Below are 14,380 nucleotides of genomic sequence, written 5' to 3' on the forward strand. Positions count from 1 at the left end.
TTTTTAAAGTGAATGGAATAAAACGAAAAGAAAATTTGTTTCGATTAAGAAAAGTTGTAATAGTTTCGTCATAATTAATACATTATTTACATCATTAACTATTTGAATTTATGTAGCAACAAAAAAATACACATTAAAGAAAGCATATACTGGCCGTGATTAATAATTTGTTAAATATCTCCAATTACTGTAATTAAGCCAAAGTCCCTAGTCTCTTCCGTTCCACAAGGCAATAGTGAATATCCATCCCATAACCAAATCTAAACCAACAAAACTAATTCTGATTGATTTGTTTCAAAAGAAATTTCTCAATTCATTTAGGTGAACATTTTTCATTTCATAACTTTAAACCACTATGCTATAAGCTCAATTGTTATGGAAAATTCAAAATCCAAGTTATATAACAATATTATGATAAGAAATATTACGATGAAATGCATATAAAGCTCTGTCTACACTATCAAACTTTTCGTTTATGAGTCTTGCGTGACAAGAAATCTCTTCTTGCAAGATCCTCTATTAATGGTATTGTTGTATTGTCTCATTATATATTTATAATATTTATACCACTTTTTTATATTGTATTGCTTTTACCATTGATAGAAACTAATAAATGTTGAATTATGTTATATCATGTCCATATATGGGCACATAAAGTTTGATAGTGTGGACAGAGCTTAACTGGATTATAATATCAGTCTGAAAACAAGGACACTTTTTTTTTTAAATTACGGTGGGTGAATTTAGAAGACAATTGATAGTATTTCTAATATACCTTTGCTGCACCTTTTTTTTACCATTTAAAATCCTTAAGAAAATATTAATAGCATATTTAGTACTACAACAGAATGACAGCTCATTGTATACAGTAGAACCTGCCTCTTTGTCAACAGTACACCTTCAAAACACAACAAAGTGTCCCCTTATTAGAGGTTAAACATATATAACTACTACTTGTTCATTTTACAAGGGTCCTCTTAGTAGAGGTTGGACATAGTGTTATAACCCCTTGTTCATTTAACAAGTGTCCCCTTAGTAGAGTTTGGACATAGTGTTAAAACATATATAACTACTACTTGTTCATTTTACAAGTGTCCCCTTAGTAGAGGTTGGACATAGTGTTAAAACATATATAACTACTACTTGTTCATTTTACAAGTGTTTCCTTAGTAGAGGTTGGACATAGTGTTAAAACATATATAACTACTACTTGTTCATTTTACATGTGTCCCCTTTATAGAGGTTGGAAGAAGAAGAGGCTCTACTGTATATTACCGAAAGCATTGTGTCAATGAACTGGATGCGTGAGGAACAACCTAAGTATGGTACGGTAATTATGCCAAGATGTACTAGATTCTAATAGAAGCAAACAAGCTTAATATACTTAGGAAAAGAAGAAAAAATGGTTAAACAACCTATGAAAAAAAACATGACAAATTTGCTAATCAGTAAATTCAATCATTTAATTCTTGTGACAGAAATGTCACGGGTATTAAAACACTTTTTATCTTATGGAAAATGTAAAAAAAATTAGGGAATAAATAGTATTTTCAAATCATATGGTTACATAATATAATACTGTAGGTAAAATATATCTATGTTTTAACAATAATTCTTTAACATGTAATTACCATATATGGTAAAAAAAAGTTTCTAATAAAAAGTTTTTAAAATTATAAACAAATTTGGTCATTATCAACATAACAAAAAAATTATACAAATTTGGCCAAAACATAAATCACATTAAAAATGTAAAAACTCAGAATGAAGTGAAATACATACAGTTTCTAATGGAAAAAGATACACACACACATTTTGTTTAAAAAACTTACAATCTATTTAAAAAGCACACATCAATAGATGTACAAGGCTAGATCACCCTAAAAAATATTATATACATACCCATAGAGGCTATAATACCATGTACTGTATAAAATTGTAAGAGTTAATATAAGCAATATACACCCAACACACCCCTGCACAACGAACCCCTGCCAAAAACCCCCTACACCAGCCCCCAAACCCATCTAACTCGGACTGTACTTTCATAATGAATGAATGAATTGAATAAAGTAATGAATTTGTTTTATTTTGTAAGATTTATTAATATACACCCAACACACCCCTGCACAACACACCCCTACCCCTGTCCACATCCAACTCCACCCCAAATTCATCTAACTGTACTTTCATTATGAATGAATTGAATAAAATGATGAATCTATGTTTTATTAATGTATAACATAAATGTAGGATTTTACATCATTTTTACAGCAAATTTAATTACAAAATAAGCACATGGGCTTTTAATTGAAGTGTTAGATGAGTGTATATATAGGAAATGTGCTAGGTTCATAATTTAATTTTTTTTTTATTATTCTAGGATTTTAAACTTTTTACAAGCGGACGTAAAATGAATAACATGAATCACACACTTCTAGTTTCATATTAATATGTAACTAAAAATAATTTCAGAAAAGGTCAGTAATGATGAAATTGTTAAAACAATGGACAAATTCCTACCCTAGGGAATTTGGAAAACATGGTCATGTGGTATAAACCCAATAATTTGAAACAATTTGGGTAATAAAACCAGAAAATTCAAGAACTTTCATCAACAACCATAATTTAGACTTTTTTGATTTAATATTAACAAATGTTATTTGGCTTTATTTATTATTTATTGCCATGTTTGGAAAAAACTTTATTTTTTAACACATAATTGGCAATTAAAAATTTACTGTTTTACAGTAATTAATCATTAAAACAAAAATTTGACATGTAAACATTGATAGAATCAATTTTCGTCTAGCAGAATTAGGTCAATACCAGTGTTTGATTTCCGTTTAAATTTTTTATATTTAGAAGGGGCTATAGATCTATGTTGAAGAGAATAACTCTATCATATACTGTTACGCCCACTCTAGTGATCATACTTAATGACCAAATTTTAAATATAATTATAAATTCATTGTTATGTGTCAATTTCAAAACTGTGCAATGAAAACATATTGTAAAATAAAATTGCGACAAAGCAAAAAGGGAACCAGACTGTTACCCCAAGCTGTCTCCATCCCCCATGCTACGCTACCTTATTTTGGTTTCTCAAAGTTTCTTAGCCCTTAGCTTTTCCACTAAATTGCTCAGTTTGACAGCTGGTCCCAGTTTTAGTCCCATATACTTCATCATCATCTCACTGTTCAGGAGAAACAATGCTTTACCATCGATTTCCTATTAGAAAGAAACATACACATATGAGAGTTACACTTCCACAATTATTCTGTGTAAAATGTTGGAAAAAAGGGGAAAAAAGTCATAAATTATGTCTTAAGCTCTGTCTACACTATCAAACTTTATGTGACAAAAAAATGTGATGTACCCATATATGGATATGATGATGTCATAGCACTACTATATTTGTGCATATCGCTACTATATTTGGGCACATCACATAAAGTTTGATAGTGTAAACAGAGCTTTACATGTTATATACGCATAATGAGAATTCTGTGCAATTATTCTGTGTAAAATATTGACTAAAAAAATGTTTTTAAATCAAGACACTCTTTATGTCTTACATGTTTTTTGAAGTGTTCACTGAAGCGTGCAAGGGCTGGATCGACCTCTGACACGTACTGCGTGACATCATCAATGGACCACTGTGTTGGGTCAGTACTGCGATGTTTTGGTTCCGGCTTTGGTTCTAGCCTCGTCTCAGGAATTAATGAAGTTGTTGAACTTGCAGCTAGTAATAAAGTAAAAGTAAATTTGAAAAGACTATTACATCATTGGATACACACTTGATTGATAGTAAAATAGAAATAGTTCTTAAAACGCTGATCATAAAACTGGATATCAAACACACTCCTATTTGCACTTTTGGAATACTGAAGTGCATCTTTCTATGATAAAGAATTACAAGATAGATACTTCCTAAATATAACTTAACCTAACCCTCTAAATAATCTCTCTCAACTATTAAAAAAAAACATGGATGATGTTGATGGGCATCGAATCCAGGGTACCAGACTCTTAGTCTGAAGCCTATACCTCTCGACCAACTGTTTGGCATGACAAAAACTGACACGAGGTATTTGACCTCAGTCCATGCGAATATATAGCGACCCCTATAATGTCATAATTAGGATTATGAATTATTCATGATTTCTGCCTTAGCCTCATAGGAGAAAAAATAATGCCTTCTGGATAGATAGGTCGTGGTGTTAAAATACATATTTCCCCTTGTTTGTTTTATGGAAAAGTGCCCCGTTACTAGGGTTGTCCTAAAGGAGTGGTTCTATATTAAAACATATGTTCTTCTTACGTTCTGTTGTAATTTTTCTGTGTATTTTCAGTTTGTTTGATTCCCTCTCAAGATGGTGACCAGATTCTGAAGACCATCTCCTCTTTGTTCCTTTAGTACTACTGCTGTTACTGCTAGCTCCACCAACTGGTAATGAAATACTTGGTGGCTCTAAAAGCATATCTAAACAAAACAAAAATGTGCAGAATGCCTAATAAGAGGTAGGATAACAATAACAATGTTTTCTTTACACAACAAAAATTTCCAGAATGTCTATTAGACTCAATAGCTGCATAGGTGAATGTCGTGAAGTCTCGATAGGTTGGATAACAATAACAATGTTTTCTTTACACAAACATTTGCAGAATGCCCATTAGACTCTAATAAGTCTCTAATAAGAGATTAGATAATAATGTTTTCTTTTCACTCACCTTGTTTTGAACATTTTGGACAAGAGCTCTGAAGTGGTTTTGCTGTCAACAAATTACCGCAACATTGCAGATCTACACACAACTTCTCAACCATGTTCCAGAATAAGTGTAATGATTCTGGGGCTCTGAAATGCCCAATATGTGTGTGACCATCATATGTCGCTAGGTAGAAATAAATAAGACATTTATTATTATTATAATAAGTATTGTAATGTTTAAACATGCTTAAATTTTACAAAGCAAGTATCACTGCAAACCAATCACTGCATAGCTTGCAAATTGGTCATTCAAAAAGACCAATTCATCATGGTTTTATAAAAAATAAATACAATACAGCAGAATCCTTTCTTTTGGGTTCACTCCTATCCAGGGTTTACTCCTATGCAGGGTCACTCCTATCCAGATGTCACTCCTATCTAGGGTTCACTCCTATCCAGGGGTAACTCCTATCCAGGGGTCACTCCTATCCAGGGGTCACTCCTATCCAGGGGTCACTCCTATCCAGGGGTCATTCCTATCTAGGGGTCATTCTATCCAGGGATGACTTCATATCCAGGGGTCACTCTCATTCAGGGGTCACTCTCATCCAGGGGTCCCTCTTATCCAGGGGGTCACTCCTATCTAGGGATCACTCCTATGCAGGGGTCACTACTATCTAGGGGACACTCCTATCCAGGGAACACCCCTATCCAGGGGACACCAATATTAATTCTACTGTACAATGCAACCTCAAAGCATAGATAGACCATATTATAACTCCTCATTACCTGTGGTTTGTATGCTACCTCCTGTTTCCTGTTTTAATAATGAGAACACCCTCTTCTGTTGGACAGCGCAGTCAATAAACATTTGAAGCACGCATTTATACACTTTATCAATGGGTCCTATTCCAATCCTGGGTGGTAATGCTTTCTTATGTGAGTTTATGTACGGTCCGCTATTACAACTACCATTTACATACACGGTCACTGGAAAAAAAGAATTAGAATAGCTTTAACTACACTTTGTAGGTTTATGAGAGAGCTTTCGAGTTGGACTGGCCGACAACCTAATGTTAGGTCATGTTAATTCATTTTGAGCAGGTTTTCCAGAGCTTAATAAACTCTCCATATATGGAAATGATGATGTCATATCACTACCATATTTGGGCATTTCACTACTACTTTGGGTACATAAGACTTTTTTTGCAAATTTTGTTATTGTTTTTAGTTTCAAGGTTAGTATTTTTCATGGTTTTCACAAGCGCATTGAGCACGTGGATATGTGCGCTTTATAAATCTTATTATCTTATCTTATCTTAAACTAGTTGGATAGTGTAGACAGAGCTTTAGAAGTGCTAAAGATTAAAATTAGCCTACATTATGGAATGAACATACCTAAAGGCAGTGGAGGTTGTGTACTGGTATCTGGCTCTGGTTTACCAGTGCTCCTAGCCGGACTAACAGGAGGCGGAATCAGCGTTGGTGTGGAAGCAGGACTAACAGACAGAGAACGTTCTATGTTGTTGTTATTGTTACTACCGCTACTGCTACTTGCTCTTCTCATCTTTGGTTGGCCTATGTATAAAAAAAATTCAACAATTTGGAAAATGTCGGAGTGGCTTATGGTTGTGTGGATAGTAAATTAATTAAATTGGTGAAACTTTAAAGATATATTGTCTCCCTCAGACTGAAAAAATAATTTTATAAAATGTTTTTGTTAAATATGCCATTTTAATGTATAGTTATTCACTTCATCATTTTTCTGAAAAAACTGTAATTTAATGCAAAAAAATAGTCAAATTGACTGGAAGTCAATGGGTTTTTGGTTGAATGTAACCATTTATTTTGTCTTTTTTTAAGTGAAATCATTATTTTTTTAAAGTTTTTTTTTCTAAAGAAACTGCGAAAATGGCCTATCCAAAGTCTTCTTTAATCTTCTAAGGACTGGCAAATGAAATGAACTGGGTGGTGAAAAAGAAGTAACAAGCAGTCTCTGTTCCCTACCTTTATGTCCTGGCATCTGTAGGGGATGACCGGTGAGGGAGCACCAACCAACAGGGAAGATGTCTCTGGAGTCATATTCGCAGTGGTAGTCGAAGGCACCTCTCCACCCATCAAAGCTAATGAATAGGGTTGTGTCTTTAACTGAGCCAATCGTTGCAGGGCAAATTAAATGTGGGTTCTTTCTATCTACAGCTTCAATCTTCATACCAATCTTGAACATGTTATTCTTGGGTGTTGGTGGTTCCTATAATAAATACAATATTATACAGATATTGCCTGCTTAGAGGTAAAATATAAGATTTGACATCCCTGAGGGAATGATATTACGTTTACGTATTTGCATAGGCTATGTAATGGTTAGGACAGCTGCATATCAAGCAGGAGGTCGAGTTCGAATCTTGGTTAGGGCGACTTTTTCTTATTCTTACAGATTTCCTCATCTTATCATTTCAAATTAATTAATACATTTTCAGTATATCACCGGGTGGCTTAGAATTAATGTTCTTTGCCTGTTTATATATATATAAGCTAATGAATAATTGATAATACTACATAGGCAATGTAAATACGTGAACGCGATTGGTTGAAACTGCATCACATGACTACCGTTCCTAGGATCGTAATTCTTATATGTCCCTGTGGATGATGATATTGACTGTGTAATTAAATATTGTGTAATTATCAAGTTCAAGTTATCTTTATTGTGTTTTCAACAACATTGTATATTAAAAAAAATTGATTGCTCGTTAAATACAGAAAACTATCTAATTTAATAATAATATAGGAACCTTTTTGAAGAACTTAGCAGGTGCCATTTCGGCTCCACTCAATGTCCTCAGGAGAAACATTGGCCATGATGATGCATTCATACGAAAACCTACAATAAAATGAAACAAAAATGAATTCAATGTAATGTAGTAAAGATAGGAAAAAAAGAATCTCAGTGGTGCTACAGACTATCTAGAGGTTTTTTGGGTAATCATAATAAAATCATGTTAGTTACTGCAGTAAAAAAAAATGTAGTTACTGCAGTATAAAAATGTAGTTACTGATTAACATACAATGGAAATGTTGAACTTGAAAATACCGTGCCCTTTACGCCTGATAACAATCCAATACACATTACCTAAAGGTGGTTGTAACATTCCATCATGTTTCTCACAATACCCAACAGCCTTGATATCCGATGAGTCAACAAGTCGCCAGAAATCGTTCTTATCATCACCCCCATCCAGCCTCAACCGAAGCCTAGGCCCCTGCAGACCCACAATAGTCGCAATACACACCGATGTAAAGTTCCTGGGGTCTTGTGCCTCTAGTTTCATACCAATCTTAAAATCATTCTGAGGTGGAACCAAGGCCTGTCAAAAATAAATGATTGATTGTATTATTATTAACGTTAAATGTAAAGCAAATATTTGGCAACAAAAGTATGACACTCCCTTTACAAGATAACTGTACAAGGTCTTCTAAATAGATAAAGCTATAAAGACTCTAAAGTGAGATACTAGGATTAGGAGAATAACAAGTTGATAGGCTTTACCATTCAAAAATGAATTTTATTTTTTTAAATTATTATTTAAAGGATTTTACTGTACTGTAGACCTAAAGATCATTTGGAAACGAACATAACAAACAAAAGATTTGATAAATTGAAATATCAAACACCTAAACCTGAATTACAGAGGATTATCTACTAAATCCACTAAATTGAATAAATGTTTTTCATATTCAGACACATATGCGATAACAATGACTTTTAGCACACAGTAGTTTATTTTTACCCATCATTATGATAATGACATCATCGGCTGATTACAATACCTGAATTCATTATAGACAAAAAGTGAATTCTATTTTAGTAATCTAACTAAACTAACCGGCAAGCCAATTTTCATAAAACGGAAGGAAACATTATTCGACTAATTGTGTCCAGGTGTCAATATAAATATAGGAAGATGTAAAATGAATAACATACATTATGTACAAAATCTTTAAAACATACATTAATTAATGTATAGTATTAGTAGGAGAGCAGAATTGAACAGCTCAGTTTTTGGTAATGGTAAATTGCCTATCTAGGTTCAGCCAAATTCAAATCAAAGCTCTATCTACACTATCAAACTTTATGTGACAAAAAAATGTGATGTGTCCATATGGAAATGATGACGTTGTATCACTACCATATTTGGGCACATCACACTTCTTTTGTCAAACTAGTTTGATAGTGTACACAGAGCTTTATAACCCCTCCTTTGGGACACCTCTATTCAGGTGAAACTCGCATTAGGAGAAAATTTTCCCTAAAACCAAATGAGGGTAAAATAATATGTTTTAACACTATGGCCAAACTCTATTCAGGGGAAACCACTGTAAAAGGAACAATTTGTTGTTGGGTCCATAGTGTACCTCCTCATAGGGGTTATTCTGTAATAATTCAGGAGACATAATATGTATAACTATACATTTTTATTGATAGCCAGTACAAAAATGAAAAAGGAAAAAAAATCCCACACATTCTGATAAACAAGTTTATTTTGTTTTATTGCGCTTAATAAAATATTACAGCTGTACAAATTGTTATCTAATCAGGTCAGTCACAGAAAAATAAAAAATGTTCTGATTGTATTGAGTTAAATATACAGGAAATGAATACATCTGTACAGTTTGTACTCAGTCATGTCATATCAGAACATAGTGTACATAATAATTATCCATCATGTGGTTTCTGTGATTCACTGTTGTTTCAATACAAGCCAAAAAAGACACGAGTCTGTCTACACTATCAAACTTTATGTGAGAAAAAAATGTGATGTGCCCATATATATGGATATGATGATGTCATACGGCCTCGTGGAAGAACACATTTTGTTGTGAACGATCCTCCGTTATTATTATTATTATATCACTACCATATTTTAACATATCACTACCATATTTGGGCACATCATACTCTTTTTGTCAAACTAGTTTGATAGTGTAAACAGAGCTTTACTTTACATGCTTACTATGGCTGTGTTTATACAGCACCCTTCTTACTTTACACGCTTACTATGGCAGTGTTTATACAGCACCCTTCTTACTTTACACGCTTACTATGGCAGTGTTTATACAGCACCCTTCTTACTTTACACGCTTACTACTGTATGGCTGTGTTTATCAACACCCTTACCTGTTTAAAGAAGGCTTGTGGTGCAGCTAACTTCATCATATCATCATCCCAATCAAAATTATCTGTAAAAGAAACAAATCTATTGAATTAAATTGTTTAATAACGTTTGTATTCAACCTAAATGTCCAAGCATTTTCCAGATATTTCCACAAATCAAAGGTGTAACATGGCAACATATAATAAATAAAATCAATATAGGCAATTGAACATTTGCTAAGGTTCCTGGTTTATGGACCCTAAGTAGCCCTCCAATGATGGAGGTCTTTTACAACATATCTTGATGCTTGTTTTCTTCCTCTGGTTCCTGCTCAGGGGCCCCATAAGTTCCGGACCTCTGGGTTTAACCAGTGAGCGCTCATAATGCTTACTTGAACAAAAATTCCATAATGTTATATAATAAATAATTTATAAATCATCGAACATCTATAAAGCCTTCTTTACCGGAGTCTCACAGCGCAACATGAAAGAATAACGAGGAAGTTGATTCTATATAATTTTAAAATAGATCCCATGATTCAGATGAACTCATTAAACTTAATGAAACCATGAAACAACAAGTTTGAAGGTACAAAACAAATAAAGTCAACTTTACCAATACCGGATGCCTTTGGGCTGGCCAATTAGTCTGGGAAGTCTGGTATTCAGAATGTGTTTTTAATGGTAAAGAGGAATTTGGGACCTTTTGGAGGACTTCCAGGAAAGTCTGATTTTGTGAGAGTTTCTGGTTTTCAAAGAGTCCAGTACAGTATTGGGAGAGTTGACTGTATTGCTATATGAACAAACTGATCTGCTGACTGTGGTATCAGTATTCAGAATGTGTTTTTAATGGTAAAGTGGAATTTAGGACCTTTTGGACTTTCAGAAAGTCTGATTTTGTGAGAGTTTCTGGTTTTCAAAGAGTCCAATATTGGGAGAGTTGACTGTATTGCTATATGAACAAACTGATCTGCTGACTGTGGTATCAGTATTCAGAATGTGTTTTTAATGGTAAAGTGGAATTTAGGACCTTTTGGACTTTCAGAAAGTCTGATTTTGTGAGAGTTTCTGGTTTTCAGAGAGTCCAGTATTGGGAGTGTTGACTGTATTGCTGTATGAACAAACTAGTAATCTATTGACTAGTCACTATTGTATTATTTAAATAATATTTTATAGATAAAAAGTATACCTTTAACTATCTTATATTTAAAAAAAAAGTTTTATCTGATCCATGTGATGTGAATTTGTAATAATCATACAGTAGTCTGGTTTTGTGAGAGTTTCTGGTTTTCAGAGAGTCCAGTATTGGGAGAGTTGACTGTATTGCTATATGAACAAACTAGTAATCTATTGACTATTGTATTATTTAAATAATATTTTATAGATAAAAAGTATACCTTCCACTATCTTATATTTTTAAAAAAAGTTTTATCTGATCCATGTGATGTGAATTTGTAATAATCATACAGTACAGTAGTCTGATTTTGTGAGAGTTTCTGGTTTTCAGAGAGTCCAGTATTGGAAGAGTTGACTGTATTGATATATGAACAAACTAGTAAGCTATGACTGTCTATTGTATTATTTAAGTAATATTTTATAGATAAAAAGTATACCTTTCACTATCTTATATTTAAAACAAATTTTATCTGATCCATGTGATATGACATTGTGATAATCAAATTACTGAATTGTTTGATTTCAATTTCTCTTTAAATAAATCTTAAAATTGAAAGTCATTTTACTGATATTTTGGATAATTGTCAAAATAACACTGTTGTTGTGTTAACAATCTGATATCTTTTATTACTGAACCCTGAGAACATACTGTATATATTTTTGTCTATCAACAATTCTCTACTGAAAACATCAGGTTTTATCCATCTGTATCTTAAGTAAAATCTCTATGGATTGATAGGTACTAAGATAATAACACTACATTATTATATATTATTAGTTTAGAATATGTATTTTGGAAATATTACAATGTTATATACTGCAGGCTTATAAATTGCAGGCTGCTATATAAATTATATAACAAAACAACATAAAAAATGTGAAATGCTAAATATGGCGATGAGCCAAAATGCTACCCTTAACTCGATCAGTAACACCAATAGAAATAAACAAGTATTATACAAAATTATTCTAAAAACATTTATTAATTAATATAATAATATCCTAATAATATCCTGGATTTATATAGCGCCTAATGTTGTGAAAACTCTAAGCGCTGAACATTATTACCACGGTCATTTTTTGATCAAACACGTATCGAAACATACTACCATAAAGTTGTGTCTTGATCTAACCGGGTACCCATTTATACACCTGGATGGAGAGAGGCAAACGTAAGTAAAGTATCTTGCCTAAGGATACAAGCAATGCGGAGAGAGTTGGATTCGAACCACGATCTCACGATCAGTAGCCCATTGTCCAACACACTTCGCCACACACCCTCCCAAATATAGTAAATTAATACAGTATAGTACATATGGGAAATTCCAGAAAAAGAAACCTATGTAATACAAGCATAACAGCTAGTTAATAATACCATTTACAATAGTAGGACTTCTCAATGCAAATGTTCATATAAAGACTGAGTATACTAAGAACATCCAACAGTGTAATTGTCTTACACTATTTGATGAAGAGAATAATATTTAGCTTTAAATTCTAGTTTGAATAACACACCAAGAATTGCATAAATCCTTATACAAACAAGAACATTAAGTTTTATTATTCTACTAATACAGTACATACAATAACTTACTCTCAATAAAAATGTTTAGTAAGAAAATGCTCTCTTCAAATAGTCAAACCTTTGGAGTGAAAAACCCAAGGAACCACCAAGGTCAGATAGCAGAAGACTGTGCACTTGACTAGACAACCTTTAGGCAATAAAAGGAAGATAAACTATTGTAAACTAGGTCATTATAGGAATTCTTCATTGCCTTCAAGGTCATATTAACCATGGAAACATGACCTGAAGCTGACCTGGAGGTCATGTAACTAAAGTGAATTCAGTAAAAAGTCAATTAAAATCATAAGGAGATAAAATTATTCCACCTACTTAATCAAAACTGCACCCACTGTTTTTTAAAATATTATCATAAATAATTACATGGTCCTTGAGTTGTTTTTTCAAGATGTACAGTAATTTTAAATGAGTAAATTTGGATTTACACAATTCGCTTTTAAAATCAATAGGCTGGCCTACCATAAATCAATACACTTTTTATGCAATGAAACCAACCTCATTTGAGCTTAAATTAAACTCAAGTTAAGACATCTCAAAGATAAAATAAGTAACATTAACATAAGAATATTCAAATAAGATATTAGTACTGTATATTTATTTTATTTCATAAAAACCAACAGCAACGAAAGTTCCCACTTAAAGGCATGAAAGGTACCACATCAATTTGTATTAAAATATTCAGCATGCAAGTAGGAAAATAACTGAAGTAGTTATGTAGTTTTTAGAACAATAATTTAAAAAAAACACAAAATAATGTACTACAGAATCATTCTATTCATTCATGTGAGATGTCCATTAAGGTGTTGTATATTCATTTTATATTGCAAGTTCAAATAAAAGAAGTAATGATCAGAAGCAAAAATCTCCATTTAAATAAAGACGGCAGAAATAAAACAATAGAAACGTTTCTCTAACTCTATCCATCTTAAAAAGTAATCATTTCAATAATGGAAAAGAAATGACTTGAAAGCTTCAATCAACGTGACATTTACTTGCTGCAACAGTCAGGAAATTAGGAATTAAAGATATTAACATTAATATACTGTATCAGATGACCTATAAATACATGTTGTATGTCAAATATGAAATACTGTATGAAGATGTATGCTTTTGTCTTTGTTTTTGCCATCGTTCTCCATCGAACATAAAAAACTATGGTGGTGAAATAACTAAAACGTAATATATTATAAAGAGAAAGTGTACTGTAGAGGAAATCTTCTTGTTTGCCTAGAATAGAAAATTATACTGCTTATAATATAAGAAATTTACCTGTGTAAAATGTTTTCTGCATGTTTGTCTGACTAAAACTGAAGTAAATTTAGACAACTTCTATTACCTCATTGTCTGAAAACAAATTAAACTTTAAGTTAAAATTTATTTATTTTCTTATTTAAAAACATATTTATACAAGATAAAAAAAACATTTCAGGTATAGATATTGCACCTGGTCCTGTAAACCATATTATTATAAATAATTACATGGTATTTCTTAAAAGAGTAAATTTGGATTACACATTTCGCTTTCAAAAGCAGTAAAAAAATAAGGTCATGAATAAAAGTTATCTAAAATGATTAAAATTTATTCTTGAATAACATTGGTTGACTGGAGGGAGAGTGGGACATTCAATCCCCCTCTATCACTAAAAAAAAGTCTAAAAATTAATTATAAATTAAGAAATGTGTTTAAGATCCATTCGTTTTAGTGAAACACAATAAAAAGCACTAGGGAGAGACAAGAGCTGTCAATTATCAGCA

At 32.3% G+C, this 14,380-nt stretch overlaps 1 protein-coding gene across 1 annotated transcript; it reads right to left on the bottom strand.

Annotated features, from left to right (window-relative positions):
• Positions 1 to 2,170: 2,170 nt before the first annotated feature.
• On the bottom strand, positions 2,171 to 13,970 carry LOC144847854 (polycomb protein SCMH1-like). The gene is made up of 11 exons (XM_078704390.1): positions 13,895 to 13,970; positions 9,892 to 9,953; positions 7,846 to 8,080; positions 7,508 to 7,596; positions 6,720 to 6,963; positions 6,111 to 6,290; positions 5,502 to 5,702; positions 4,735 to 4,896; positions 4,325 to 4,486; positions 3,579 to 3,745; positions 2,171 to 3,231 (listed from the first exon to the last, which is right to left on the bottom strand). Exons 1-11 carry the CDS (start codon positions 13,914 to 13,916, stop codon positions 3,106 to 3,108), a joined length of 1,650 nt encoding a protein of 549 aa, XP_078560516.1. The 5' UTR covers positions 13,917 to 13,970; the 3' UTR covers positions 2,171 to 3,105.
• Positions 13,971 to 14,380: the final 410 nt, after the last annotated feature.

Source organism: Antedon bifida, chromosome 7 (genome assembly GCF_963402885.1).
Source record: "Antedon bifida chromosome 7, ecAntBifi1.1, whole genome shotgun sequence".
In the NCBI taxonomy this organism is placed as follows: domain Eukaryota; kingdom Metazoa; phylum Echinodermata; class Crinoidea; order Comatulida; family Antedonidae; genus Antedon; species Antedon bifida.